This window comes from Corvus cornix, chromosome 2 (genome assembly GCF_000738735.6).
Source record: "Corvus cornix cornix isolate S_Up_H32 chromosome 2, ASM73873v5, whole genome shotgun sequence".
NCBI classification, from domain to species: domain Eukaryota; kingdom Metazoa; phylum Chordata; class Aves; order Passeriformes; family Corvidae; genus Corvus; species Corvus cornix.
This window is the reverse complement of record NC_046333.1, coordinates 83,799,705-83,815,052: the sequence shown is the minus strand read 5'-3', so window position 1 is coordinate 83,815,052 and position 15,348 is coordinate 83,799,705. Positions and strand designations below refer to the sequence as shown.

General features: G+C 40.6%; 1 protein-coding gene across 4 annotated transcripts in view; it reads left to right on the top strand.

The window, feature by feature from the left end:
* The window catches only part of GRB10 (growth factor receptor bound protein 10), a 145,738-nt gene that overhangs the window by 119,896 nt on the left and 10,494 nt on the right, over positions 1 to 15,348 (top strand). For all 4 annotated transcript variants that reach the window (XM_039548443.1, XM_039548445.1, XM_039548444.1 and 1 more), the window contains 6 exons: positions 1,538 to 1,694; positions 7,399 to 7,514; positions 9,538 to 9,612; positions 12,710 to 12,847; positions 13,378 to 13,488; positions 14,697 to 14,795. In XM_039548443.1, coding sequence (XP_039404377.1) covers positions 1,538 to 1,694; positions 7,399 to 7,514; positions 9,538 to 9,612; positions 12,710 to 12,847; positions 13,378 to 13,488; positions 14,697 to 14,795 — 696 coding nt within the window. The remainder of the gene's footprint in view (positions 1 to 1,537; positions 1,695 to 7,398; positions 7,515 to 9,537; positions 9,613 to 12,709; positions 12,848 to 13,377; positions 13,489 to 14,696; positions 14,796 to 15,348) is intronic.

Here is a 15,348-nt window from a genome sequence, read left to right as displayed (position 1 = left end):
GCACCGGGGAGCGGGGGGGTGGGGGCGGCGCCGGCCATGCTCGCTCGCCCCCGGCCCGGTGGCACCGCCGGGAGCGGAGCCGGAGCCGGGCGCGGGTCGGGCCGGGCGGGGGAGCGGCGGCGGAGAAGTTCAAGTGCCCAAGTTGCAGGCGATGACATCAGCGCGGGCAGGCCGGGCTGCGGGCGGGATCGGCACCGGGGCAGCAGCACACGCGTGCCGGGCGCCCCACACCCCGCCCCGCGGCCGCCCCAGGGGTCTCAAGCGCCCCAAGGTCGTCATAAAAAAACACATTTCCTTTGTAATTCCTTCTTTTTTTGGGGAGGGGGGGGTGGGGGAGGCGGGAATAATTTGGAAGTCTGATAGTGTGTGGGAAATGATTACATCAGTCGGAGGGAGGGCTAGGATTGGTCTGCACAGTGTGGTTTGATTCACTACCGCAAAGATTGCGTGTAACCCTTTGAGTGGAGCTCTGGCAGAGTTGTTTCCCTCCCCAGAAACAGTCCCCATAGCAGGGGCTACGTGACAGGTAGGGTACGGCCCCCCCTGACGCCGCCGGCACCCCGGGCGCCCAGCCGCAGGCTGCAGAGGGTCGGCGGAGGCAGAGAACTAACTCTCAAGAGGCAATCCCCATTTAAAATGCCATCTTGTTCTTCCGACTGCTGCCTTTTACGTGCCGTTGAGGTAAGATTTTCCATATCAAATTACCCTCGAGGTTTTTGTTAGACTCTCCTTCTCTCACTAGGATGCGGAGCGTTTTAAACACAGTTGATTTAAATCTGGGACCTGCACGTTCGCCCGGAGAAATAATTCTGCGGCAAGTGTCTCTCGCTTGAGCAGAACAATGCGAAGAGGAAAGCATCTGTATAATTCAGGAGGTGGGGAGAAGGTTCCTGACTTGCTCTCTCATCCCCATTGATATTTAGGATGTGCAGCGTGTGCACATTTGGTTTCAAACTACTTTCAAGCTAGGATCAAAAGAGAAGTCAGGGCAGGGAGAGAAATGTGTGGACTGTGCTAGGTAATTGATTTGCCGGCAAACTGCAAGTGGGACTTCCCCACATGAAACAATCAAAAGTTAGTGGGGAACAAGAGAGCCGTTTTTAATCTTTGGGGTCTTGGCCTGCTCCCCTGTGAATGTTCAGAGGCCTCCGATGGGATCACAGTGAAAATTGTGTGTTTGACTGGATGTGATTTCTCTCGCCCACTGTTGCCAAAGTACTCTCTCGACATTGTTTCACGTTTGCTTACCTTACACAGCTTTATAAAGAACCTGCTCTCTCACTTTTCCTGTGTACGTGGTCATATTAACCCTGCTGAATCTTTGTTTAGTGCAGGGAGGTGTTGGGGAGGGGGGAGGGGAAATAGGTCTAGGGGGCATCGAGAGAAAGTGTTATAAAGTGAATCATCCATTTCATTTGTCCTGGCTGCCAAGGTGCTTGGAACCCTCACACCAAGAGGATGATGCTTTTCTACAGTAGCTGTGTGGTTTGCCTATGTTCAGAGCTGTTGATCTGTAAGTGTACCCTTTATGTTGCAGGATGTAAAAGTCTTTAGTGAAGATGGAACAAGCAAAGTGGTCGAGATTCTAGCAGACATGACAGCCAGGGACCTCTGTCAGCTGCTCGTTTACAAAAGTCATTGTGTGGATGATAACAGCTGGACTCTAGTGGAGCATCACCCTCACCTAGGATTAGGTAGGGAATGGTCAAAGGGGTGGCATGGTTACCTGGGAACATAAAATATGTGTGATTCATATAAATGTGCTTCCAGACGGAACGTTTTCTTTTCCACTGCTTTTATTTGTACAATTAGCTGAAGTCACATACGTGCTTTCTGTGTATTACAATTTGATGTGTTAAGCGTTTTAAGCCATTTAAAGTCCTTCCGTTATTTCCCATTCCGATTTTTTATTCTATAAAAAAAGAAGAATTGTCTAATCTTCACGCTAGCGCTCTGTTGCTGCCTTGCTGTGTCTGAAGCTATTGCAAATAAACAGCTTAGGCAAATTAAGCTTGATCCTTAGAGTACGGTCCTATGAAACAGCTCAGCTCATCACCAGCTGGGAGACCTGGGTGAAGAGACTCAGCCTTACATACCTACAGTAATGCTTATGAAAGCTAGACATGCTGAGGTGGGGGAGGGGGTTGGCCAAACTTGACTTCAGGCAGGGAAAAAATGGTGGCACCACCCGCAAATCCATGGGCAATTTCTGGACCAGCGGTGGTATCTGCTCTCCAGGCAGCAGCTCCTCCACCTGATTGAAATTAAGGTGTCATGGTTACAGTTTCAAGAAGGCAGCAAGAGGAAGAACCGTGGGGAATTAAATAACACCGTGAATTGGTTTAATTACAGTACCTGAAAGGATCTCATGTTATTGAGTCTTGCTTTTCCTGTTACTTTGTGGCACTGATTAGTTGCAGGGTTCTGCTGTGCAGCTTGCAACAGCGTATCGCTCAGATAATGCTATCTATAATTCTCCATAGCATGCCATAATGCTTTAGAAAGTGTAGCATTTGGAGTATTAGTCGATATACTTCACGGGGAACGTTTTTTCTAGAAAAGAGAGGAAGACAAATCATAAGCTGCAATCGCCAGCACTGGAATTGTGAATACTATCTGTAGCTAACAGAGGGGGTTTTATGTCTAAAAATGTAATTCAGAACCCTTACGAATAAAAAAAGGAAATTATTTGCTGGAATTGTGATGCCCTAAACCAATACTGTTAAACACTAACAAATTCATTGTTCTGCAGACTAACACTTGCAAAAACCCCAAACACATAGGATATCCTGATTATTGAATGGTTTTATTATCTCTCCTAATGTAGAAATATATGAAAAAATTAAGATGAAACACTCACTGGTCTATGTCTGTGATATACTTTCAGTTCTGAGGACATAGGATGAGGTGAATAATTAAGGTATAAATTACAGAATCTTTATCTCCGTGGCTTAATATGCCACATGCACTTCTGAAAACCTTTACAAATTTTCAGTTTTATCAATGCTCATTAAACTACTAGGCTCTTTTTTTCTATAGTCTCTTTCCCATCATTGCTGATTACCAAGGTATTGTGTAAACAGAAGCCTTCTCCTTTGTAACCAACATCCTTCTCCTGCCAGATTCATTCAATGATGCCACAATTCAGTGTTTGTGACATCACAATAGCTTCCATGGTGACTAATTGTGCTGTCAAACTCTGGTGTGTGACATCTCTGAATGAATCGGGCAGGAGGCTGATTAGGAAATCAAAAGCTTCTGTTTACACACAAATAACTTGGTAATTAACAATGATGGGAAAAGAGCAAGATACTTATCGGGCTGCATTTATATACATGGGGACCTGCCTGCCTTGGACCTCTGTTTCAAACTGAAGCACAAAGCGATCCCCCAGAGAAGTGGGGTGTGTAGGATGGGGCTTCAGCAGCCACCAAACTTCCTTCCACAAGGGCTGCTCCAGGGTTGTCCCCTGTAGGCAACGCAGTAGATCTGTGAGAGAAGTAATGCAACCTTTGGGGGTGTAAAGACAACAAAGAAAAAATATTTAAAGAATCAAAAAAATGTAATTATACAGATTTCACATATTTGAAAGGATGAGGACAGAAAAGGGAATAAATGAGTTCATTTAACAGGAGACAAAATCATCCAGTTTCTTGAATCTGGGGTCTAAAGTATACACTGTGACATATTCAATAAACTTCAAATATCAACTTTCATGCTTCCACCAGTTTTGGATGCAGTTTGAATTTTTTTATTATTTGGCTGCTTATTTCTAGCTTCTCTGTAGCTTAAATGCTTTCCTGTATTTTGGAGACTGTCAGATCAATGTAGTAATCTGTCTGCAACCTGGGTGAAGTTATCATCAGGTGTCTGATGTCCCATATTTGTTCCTCTAGATATAAGATTGCTAGTATAAGTATGAAACAATGGTGAATAAATACTTAGTGTGAAAAGAAATATGGTTTAAGAGCAGTCAGAATTCTGTGTTTCCAGAAGACATTATTTCTTATATAATACATCCTTGCTGACTTAATGCTGTAGGTGGTAGTCTTGAAGCCCACCAAAAGAGAGGAGTTCCTTCATTTAGTTCGCTTTTTTTTTTCCCTCCCCATATTTTGCCTAATAGTACTTTCCAAAAGAGCTGGGTTCCAGAAACAGTTCATTGTACTACTATTGGGCAGACTGAGGACAAGATCAAATTTTTGAAGCCAGCTGCATATTTATCATTGCATTGGTCTTTGAGGTCCCACTTTGTAAGGAACCCTCACCTCACTGTTCACAAGCATAGCCAAGTTAATTCCAAATAACATGTGTGCTTGCACATAACTTTAATCAGCTATTTGACTGCACAAAGTATTTGTGTTCTCACTGTAGGCAGTGGTGGGACAATTTGCCATCAGACTTTCTTGATTTGACATTTGAAAGTGGTTCCTGCTGCACCATACCACTAATATCTAAAGCACGTTGTGGTCAATATTTAAGCAGTCTATGAAATTTGAATCAGTCCCATTATTTCATTTGCTACTGTAAGTATACCTAACCTGTTCATAAAATGTGGTATTCTCCCTGTGTTCTATTCCATGCTTAACTATCATCCATTTAGGATGGGGACAGAGATCTCTGTATTGGACATTAGCACAAATAATAATGGTGAAGACATTCACATGATAGTATGTGTCTGGACACTGAAAGCATCCCTCCCTACCTACACGCTTCATTTTTCCAGCTCCAGAAATGACTGTACATCTTACTTAAATACAGTTGAAGCAGGAAAGAACGTAGCAGGGCTCTGAAATATGGGAGGGTTAGAAGAAAGCATTGCTGCAGTTTTGTACATAGATTTTCTTGTTTACGTGCATTGACTTCCCTTAATACGAGTGAATTAAAAGTGGAACAGATAAACACAGTGCTTGCTAAAATGCAAAGGCAGGGTGGGCTATTTCATACAGGGGTCCACCTGTCATTTGTAGTGATTCTCTAATTGGGAATTTTGGGCCATGCCCTGTGAGTTGTTCCTGATGGAATCCAGCTCCTTTTCCCACCTTGTATCACTGCTACAGTTCTGTAGAAGTTCTGATAATACAGATTAACTTGGGTGGGGTGGGGGGAAAGTTTGTTCCAGGAAGTCTGTAGAGGAGACTGAGTGGGGCCTATCAGATAAACTGAAAGGACACATTTCTGGTCACTTCAACAGCAATGCCACTTGAAGACAGACTGACCTATTGAACTGAACAGGCTGACATCTGTGCTTCTAGTGTTGTAGCAGGAAGCTCAAAGCAGGGCTGAGGCTGAGTTTCTCATGTGTCAAGTTCATCCCATTTGTACCAACCGAGTGCAAATTACCAAGGACTTCCCAAGTGTACAAGTATTCCCAAGTATTCCATGAAGTAATAGCAAACTGACCAGGACTAGCTTCCTTTTTTTACATGCACGTGCTGTGAAATGCTGCACCTTTTTTCCAAGGTGGCTTTGACCATCAAAATGGAAATATAAACATTAAATCAGTGGGAGTATCACCACAGAATCTCAAAAGGGTCTTGATGTCGTAACAGAATACATCTAGGTCAGTTGTCTAAAGCACCTAAGAAACAGACACCGAGTATATTTACAGAAACTAAACATTGAAATACAAAACCAATTGACAAATGTTCATCTATACTTGATTTCCTCAGAACAAACAGTTTGTCCCTGACAAGCAATGTTCAGTGTGTTAGGAAAGCGAAGACCACAACTTTGGGTGGTGGCAGAAGCAGACAGTAACAGGACATGTGGTCTTTCGGGGTTCATACTGCGATGAAGTTTCATACCAATGTAATTAGATGTATTTTGGAGGAAGCATAATTTAAAAAATAGGCCCTTCACCCTATGTGTCCTCATCACAATGTGGAGGAGATTTGACTTCACCAGTTGCTTAAAAACCATGATAATAGCAACAGATCAGCAATACCTGAAACTTTATCTGCAAAGCCCCTAGATAATGTGTAAGTTTAGGTGATGAATGCTGAGGTGGTGCAAAATGTCCTTTATTAACAGCCACCCGCAGCAGTATTGTTGTGGACATTAGTCAAAGAACTACCCCTTCAAAATGGTGTTATGCCTGATGCACTAAGAAACAGCTCTTTATTTGAGAGCAGCCCACTATGGAAGTTTTTCAATGTTAACCCCTTTGAAAATGCAATCTATAGCAAGGCTGGACATTGCAAATGCACAGTAAATGCTGAAGTTGTCATTGAGCTGGTGATGACTGACAACCTAAGTGCAGGTGAAAAAGGTGATAGATGATGGGATCATTCCATCATAGGTTAAATTTTCAATAAAAGAACATCACATAATCTGCTGAGTTTAGTAATTCAAGTGATATTTCAGAGCTTGCTCTTTTTGAGGTGCCATTGACTGCTTGCTTTCTCCTGAAAACACCCCAAGAGAACTTGGGTGGCACCCTGGCATTTCTTACCGTAGAAATACAAGGATTGCAGAAACATAAAGTGGGGAAGGGACTCCCCAAACTTCTTTGGTCAGCAAGTCACAGGCCTTTTGTTTAAAGTTCTGTTTTTAATTTTGTATTATGTAAGTCATGAAAGCACTGACTAGTTAAAACTTTTAAAAAATACCTAAATATTTTCTCAGAAAGTTCTGAAGACTTGTCAAGATAATGAGTTCATTAAGTAGTGCACACTTAGCCAGTTGCCTGCTTTCGAGTTACTGCATTCAGTGAATTGGGTTTGTTAAGCTATCTGTTCATGCTTTGATGTCCCATTCTTTTGACCAGAGAAGTGGTGGTTATGGGGAGTTACCTTGTAACCAAATCTAGAGCAGAAAATTGCCCTGTCATGTGTACAAAACATTTGTCTCTGTCAGTATTCCTGTAAAGTAGATCCTGTGACCTCTTTCATAATAAACCCCATTGTCTAGCATCTACAATGAAGGCCTGAAGTTCACCTTGAAATGAACTGGTTTTATAGAGTGCAATCAAATACAACACTGTATTTCAGTAATAGTTCAAGACCTAACAGTGGCCTTTCTGTAACTTTTTTCCCCCTTAAACCTGTCCACCTTTCCAGTTCTACAGTATACAACCAGTGCCAAAAGCAGAAGTTTGTCTGTATTATTGTAGCTACTGTACACAAAAAAAAAAATCTATTCCTGTCTCAAAAGTCTGTGCTTATGAAGCCTTGATGTAAGAATTTCTTGAAGAACACTGCCTTATAATGTTAAACTTTGTAATACATTACAAAGTAAGGTATTGCCTCATGGCAGTATGGTTTGAAAATTATAATGTGTTTTGCTAATTTCTTAAAAGGTAATGGAATGACACTGGGTTGTTTTACTTCTGTTCTTAGTTGGTCTCATTCCTTCTGTTGGTTGGCTGTGTGTTAACATCATGTTCTTTTTCCACAGAGAGGTGCTTGGAAGATCATGAGCTCATAGTTCAAGTTGAGTCCACTATGGGAAGTGAAAGTAAATTTTTGTTCAGGAAGAATTACGCAAAATATGAATTTTTCAAAAATCCCATGGTGAGTCTCATTACTTAGTTGTTTACACCACAGAGGGGTGGATTGCAATAACATTGCTGGGCACTGTTATGTCTTAAACATCTATTATTAAAAAAAATAGGCAACCAACTAACAGAATTCTTTCCAAAGAAATTTTAACCAATGTTTAAATTCCTTGTACTCTCCTCCCAGCCTAAAAACCTCAAGTGTTTTCAAGTTACCAAATATACTGGTTTCAAAATGTCTGTAGTTATGTTGGAGAGTGACCAAGACAGGGAAATCTTTATAGGTTTAAGAAAAACAACCAGAAATACAATTTACTCGTTATCTTCAAAGTTACTTGATTCGAAGCAAATTAATCACATAACATGCAGTATCCAAATCTTTTAATTTCTGGCAGTAATAATTAATAAAACACCAAAACCCATCTGGGTAACCCCTAAAGCGCTTACTTCATACAAGGAATGTCCAGTTTATCGTTACGTATATTGAACATTGTTTCACCTGTGGCTGTGCTTTACTGGTGTGGTCTGCCTTCTTTACTGACCATAGTAGCTTGCCCTCTCTATGTCCTCATGTATAGCCATGCTTGATAGGTATAGGCCATAGCTATACCTATTCCTGGATTTGTAAGATCTTCAAACATTGTAATTTTAAACTGGTTACAGTGTAACTGCTTATCTGGGGATGATTTTTCACATTTTATCTAAACAATTATGTTGGAGCAGACTGTTGGCATGAAGCAATGTCAGCTGGTGTAACCCACTGAGATAGCTGAGGAAGGGTAATCCAGAGGTGGTTAGGTAAGAACAGATTTTGGGTCAGTCAGGCATTCGTGGTGCGAGAAGAAAAAAAGATGCACGAGGTCACATTTGAACTCACTGCTGAAGTAACTGCAGGTGACAAATTCATTCCTTTCCTCATAGATGCAAGTGCACAGTTGCTGCATCCTTGCACGTGTGCTCACATGTACATTTGTCATCTGCTGGTGCTTGTTTCAGTCTGTGCCTTGACTTACTCTGTGAAACATTTCTGTACATGGAGTGTTCCTAGTTTTTCACTTCTGTTGATCTCACCATCTGATAACCTATGAACATCTGAGCGTTGTACAGAAGTTTGGGTATCAGAGGAGCTAGCACATTGGTTTCATGTGGTATATTTTAATTAATAACAGAGCATGGGAGTAAAACCCAGAATGCTTGGCATTCGGTCCCAGGCTCCTGCAATCACAGAATAAATCATTCTTGTGGTGTAAGAATGCGAAGGCTCCCTATCCGTTGCATTAGCTGTTGCCATATGGCACTATTTCTACTCAAGAGAGGCTGGTAAATGTTAGTTTTCATAACTCATTGTGCAACTTACCTGGCAGAAGGGTGATTCCTCTTCAGCCCTTCTCTTTATGCCCTAAAGACTGAAATTTATATTGCTTGAAGAGTGACAAATGTTCTAAACTGGAAATGTTTTTGTTGTGATTCATCTTGTTATAATCAGTCATTGTTTTATTTCAGGCATTTCTGTATGTCTCCATGCTTCAAATAATGTTTAAAAACCTCAAGAATGATTTCATGTCATTGCTGTGTATAGTAAATTCAGTGTACCAAATTATACAGGAATTTTGAAACAGCAGATGAAAGGGGAACTGGAGGAATAAATCTGAAGTCAAGTCATTGATGCAATAAGCAAGGAGTCGCTGCATACTCAACTTGCAGGACTATTCATCCTTTCCTTCCCAAGAAAGTAGAGGCTGTTAGAAATCCCCAAAAGCCCTCAGTAGAAGAGGAAGTGATGGGAAAATGCACTTACGAAATGCTGCATGTCAGATATTTTAAAAACCCACAATCTGTCTGCATGGGCATCTGGTGAGCAGAAGGAAGGGAAGAACTGCACTTGAAAAGCCCTAGTATTACTTTCTGTGTCAGGGGATTTCCAATTTGATTTAATAGTGATAGTTCCAAAAAAATAATGACTGAAGAAAATGTCACTAGTTCTCTGTAAGAGTGTTCAAATATAATGTGACTTCCAATTGTCTTCTTTTTGTGTCTAGAATTTCTTTCCAGAACAAATGGTTGCCTGGTGCCAGCAAACGAATGGCAGTATCCCACAGTCACAACTTTTGCAGGTACTGTAAATTATCTGTATGGACAAAGAAAGTTTTGGAAGTGGAGGGGAGGGGTTGAGAGGGAGGAAGGGAGGAAGGGAGGAAGGGAGGGAGGGAATTCGAAGGTCTGGAAAATAGTCGGTCAGAGAAAGACCAGTGTAGTGAGTTAGCATATGGGGCTAATGTTGAAAATATCTAACAAAGATCTTGCCCAGTGGCATTGAGGTGTAAATTGTAAACACAAAGTATTCATAGCTATGGTCATACATATTTGTTCCATTAATACTCAACTTACTCTGTGGGTATCTGGTTTAGCCACCTAATGTTACTCCCAAACAGTCTTGGCAGATACATTTCTAGAAAAACAAATATACCTTTTATAAAAGGCAGAACAGAAGTACTCTTCTATACTCCACATCACAGCACAGGAGAAAGTGTAAAAATGCAAGTGGATATTAGAAGATGAGTTTGAGATGATGAGAGGTTTTGCTTTTGCTTTTTGTGTCCTATGTTTGTGCCTGGCAAGAATTAACAATAAGGACCAACTTCCCCATGATTCAGCCAACTAGAAGCTCTTTTGTGTAGAAAAATAATGCCCTAAGAAGTAAGTGCAAGTAGAAATTTGTACACAGTATTTGCAAAGTAATCCCATTTAAAGCTCCCCCAGTTAAATTGCAGGGGTGTGTTCCTTATGCATATGTGGTGGTAGAGTTGTGCAATCTACGTGGTGGTGGCACGTGTGCTGCATTTATGCTGAAGTTCTGCTGTCACTGTACAGTTTCTTGCTTGCTCATAAAGGAACCGTGGTGGTGGCACAGTTGGTTGGCCTTCAAGGATGATGCTGAAGGGTGGGCTACTTCTCTGATCAGTAACAGTGTCACTTAAATCTCTCAATTTTAGCACTCTAATCTAAGCCCCATAGTGTAAATAATTTTCACTTGTTTTCTTAAACTGTGGACATTCAACTCTGGAGCCAAATTAAAACACAGTTATTAAAAGAGTACTGTACTAAGAACATAAGACCATGATGCCTGGAAGACAGTGCCATGAATAACAGGCAAATTATAAAGCAGAAGCACAAATAGATGAAGAATATATATGTACAAATAGCTGATTTTGGCTTGATTTCTGTCATTTTGCATGTTTGCAAGTATGCACTGACTTTCTGTTTAAAGATGACAAGTTTCTACTAACTTTTAAACCAGTGCACTCATTTTGTCCCTTAACTATATCAAAGTCCACTAAATTTTAGTTCCACATTCACTGACAAAATTTAAAACATTAGCATCCACTTTCATCTGGGAAACAAGCAAACAAAAAAATCAGGCCAATTTCTGGAATTATAAATGAAAGTCATGTGCAATGAGGTTGTAATCAGGAACCAAAACTGGCATGGACTGGCATTGCAACAGACTGGTAGGGAAAGAGGTCTTCATACCTTGGACCCATTTTCCCAGTAGTTTAAGTGGAGAATTGAATTTGCTTGTTAATACAAGCAGCAGGACTCCCCAAAAGAGCAAGATGTTCTTGAAGATGGAAAAGTTTTGAGGGTAACTCAAGTGGTAGCAAAAGGAAAACCTTACAACCTCATGAGGTATGAGAGTTTGCTTCTGGGAGGGCTCAGAAAGGTACAGTCCTGGAGAAGCATAAGTCTTGGGGGTTAACACAAGAGGGTGGGGGAAAGAGGGTGAGTATATTCTCTCTAGTTCATTGTTTAACCACAAAAAATTATCTTCGTTAAAGTATATCTTTTAAGTACTTCTTTTCTTTTAAAAAACACACAACCATTTTTCAGAATTTCAGTGGCAGTTGTAATTTATTGAAGGTAAACCTCCTGCAGCCTTGTAGTCATTAACCATGTTGCGTGTGAGGCCACCTGAAACACTGAGCAATTCTGCTGGTTTTAATGACACACATAAGAGGGAAGAATATTAAATACCATCTCATGATATCATATACTGCAATAAGAGCTAGTATTTTTAGTCATGACAATAGCATTAAAACCACTAGGATCTGTTTTCCTAGTCTCAACCTGGCTCAGACATGCAGAAAAGCTTGCCATCTTAGTTTACCTTTGTTTTAGCTGACTAGACAAAAAGAATCTATTCTCCTTTTGGTCTTTCCCTTTCACAGCTGAGAAGTGAATTCATAGTACAAATAGAAAGAAAATTGATGGTTCTTTCCCATTGTGTTAGATGAGATGAGGAGGAGGACTGGAAAAAAATAGGGTTTAATGCAAGTAAGAATTTTGACACAGGGCACTGGTTTTGGTTTTGTTTCCTGTGGGCATTGTCCGCCAAATAAGACCAAAACACAACTTTGAAGAATTGCAGAGACATCTGGACCAACAAGATTCCTGCAGTTTTCTTCATACTTGTCGAATTTATTAATTTGGCATTTAACTTACTGATCAAGCCCTCTGTCATTTAAAAATCCGGGCTGTTGTAATAAGGGAGCAATCCATCAGTTCTCCTACATAATTAATGCTTCCTTCCTGTGATACATCACCAATTATTCTGTATGTAGTCCTTCTACTTACGTCAAGAACATAAATGCTTCTGAATCTTGAAGTCTGGTATAACTGCTGGCACTTACTTGACTGCTCTACATGTCATTTTCAGTTAAATACTCTGTGGTCTTTTATACCTCCTGTCCTGGGAAAACTTGAAATCCTGAAATAGGCTCTTCCCTTTCAAAAACTTTAGGATAAAGATGGGGATTTTGGCCAATGTTTCCAGTTAGACAATTTGCCAGAATTACTGTGACACAGTATTATTTTAAGAATTAATAAGCTTACTTTCTCTCCCTTCAGGCCAAGTGCAAGATGAATGGGGATACAGAGAAGCGATATCTTTTTTGAGATTTAAATCTTGATGCAGAGAATAGGAAGGTGTCACTTGCAGGAGGAGATGGCCAGGTAGATGCAATGGGAGGAGCAGGAATATCTATTTCGGTTGTAAATCAGATTAAACATCTAGGTCAGTTAAAGCCTAGTGTGAAACTGCGCCTCAAGTCAGCATAGTGATTTGCCATTTTCTTCTCTGTTCTGCAAATACAGTGACAATTTTATAATTCATCCATAGGACACAATGTTCATCTACATTTTCCTCTCCAACAGAACTTTTTAAACTCCAGTAGCTGCCCTGAAATTCAAGGTTTCTTGCATGTGAAAGAGCTGGGTAGGAAATCATGGAAGAAACTGTTTATGTGTTTGAGGAGATCAGGACTTTATTGTTCTACAAAAGGAACTTCAAAGGTAAGATTAAAAAAGAAGTTGCACAGTAGTAGCATGTGAAAGCATTTTCTGCTTTTACAGTGGGTATTTTTTGCTGTTTTTTAAAAATTTCCACACAGTGTTCCCTTTTTTTATTCCATAGAAAAGGATAAGTAAGGCACGATCAAATGACAGTCAAGCCCTGGGCTCTCAATGCATGAACACAGCCATAGAGTTTCAATATAAAATAAAAACGAACCAGCTAGGCAACATCATTGGGGCCACTAAAGTTGTGCTAACCTTCAGATTTCTCTGAAGCAATGTAATAGGCCAGGCCATTTTTAATGTGATGTGTTTGCACAAGTATTTTGTGAGCTTCTTGTACCAAGCACCTTCAGCTGGTAGGCTGATATTTAGGGGGTGTGTGCCATGTCCACTCGAGGGCTGCCTGGGAGAGGAGCAGCGCTCGTGCACTGCCCTCTGTTGGAAGCTGGGCTTGAGAGACTGCAGAGCTTGCACAACATCTTCCAAAATCTTTCACTTACCTGTGCTAAATCATGTTATTTCCCCAGGAGCCAAGACATTTGCAATTGTTGGCTGACCTAGAAGACAGCAATATCTTCTCATTGATAGCAGGCAAGAAGTTGTACAATGCCCCTGCAGAGTATGGATTTTGTATAAAGGTAAACCTTCTCACTGAATTCTTTCAAAGTTCCAGACGGTGTTGGTAGCTCAGAGTCACCCCAACCCCCAGCTAAATGGGATTTGTATGTAAAACTCTGCAAGCCTTTTCTGTCATGAGGACTTGATCTTTAACATCTTTCATTTGGCAGGCATGTCCTGTGAATCTTGTCATCATTTTATGTGACACTTTTAACACTTTATCTGGTGCTCCTTTGGTTTGGGAAATTTTTGTTCAAGAGCAGCTCAGTGCTGAAGCATGGTGTGCTTGTGAGGTGGCCTTGGTTCACCTCACAGATGAAAGCTTTTCCAAGTTCTCTAATTGAATAGAAAAGTTTCTGTGGACAGCAAGCACCAAAACTATATCGCAGCAAGCTCTGATGGGGTGCAATTTTACCATTATTGTGGGCCAGAGGTTCGCCTTTATTTAAAGAGGAAGACTGTCTTGGAAAAATGAATATAAGAATAACCAGTTGCCTTTGAAGATTTTTAAAACTGTTGTGCTGAAAGATTCATTTGGAAAGTATTTCAATGCTTTGAAAAGTGTAATTTTCTGAGAAGAAAATAAAGCTGGGAGCTGGTTTTATGACAGTAGTGAAGCAGTTTCCTTCCTAGCAGCCATTGCAGAGCTAGAAAACAAGGGTTTGCATCAAAGAGACTGGCTGCAGGACAGAACCTGAACTGATGGAAGCAAACTTTCAGTTACCTTCTGTTATGGAAACTTTCATCCTTCATCTCAAATGGGAGTTTATAAAACTTCTCACAGATTTGAAAAAAAAAAAAGATAACAAAACCCAAACCACCAAAAAACCCCCTTCAACTACCACAACCAGCAAAACTAAGTGCCCAGGTCTGGTTTTGAGTTCTCAGCATGGCTTGAGTACCTTGTTCCTATAAACTGCTAGAACTGCACATTATTTCAAATCATCGAATCATAGAATATCCTGAGTTGGAGGGGACCTACAAGGATCAATGAGCCCAGCTTCTGAAAGTCAGGAGGCACCAACATTTTATCTTGTTGGACCCAGCTGAGAAAGTGGTTTCTTTCAAAGCATGCTCAGCCTCTCCTGAGCTTTAAATTCAGTGTGGTGGGAGCTTTTTCTGGCTAATTCTTTAGACTTGTACTGCACCTTCCTTTTACCCTGCAGTAAGCTTACAGTGTTGTTGGTTTTCTAATGAATATATCTGACTTCCCTCTACTACTTTAAAGCCAAACAGAGTGAGAAATGAAACTAAGGAACTGCGGTTGTTGTGTGCTGAAGATGAGCAAAGCAGGACATGCTGGATGACTGCGTTTCGACTCCTCAAGGTATTTAATCTCTTCTAGTTTTGCAAAGCTACACCTATAGTTAAGTGGCATTTGTTATTTTGTTAATGAGAAATTACCTGTGTGTTCTTAATTATCATCTGCTCCAAAACAGTATGGATAAGAGAAAAATGCCAAGCAGACCTGTCCCACCTAAGAATTTAAGCACAGGACAGAGGTCTATTCCTTCCACATATGAATGAAGTATAATTTTAGTTTTGGACCCAAATTTGAGATACGTGAATGAATTTAAAAACCTGCTTAACAAGGTATTTTCAAGTTATCATAAAGCTAATGTTTTCATAATGGTAAGTGGTTCTCTTAGCCAGACCAGAATGCCTTTCGCAATTTTTGTGGTTTTTTTCATTTTTTCTGGAAGTTCTATTAGAAGTAACAAAGATAAGTAACCCTATGTCTGGGTGAAAGTTACTCATATCTAAGAGCAAACAATGAAATTTCTTGATAATGTGATAGGAGGCTTCACTGCTTTTTGAAACAAAATCAGGATGGAGAGAACTGAGGAGAAAGCTGACTATTTTGTGCCCCTTGAACCAGA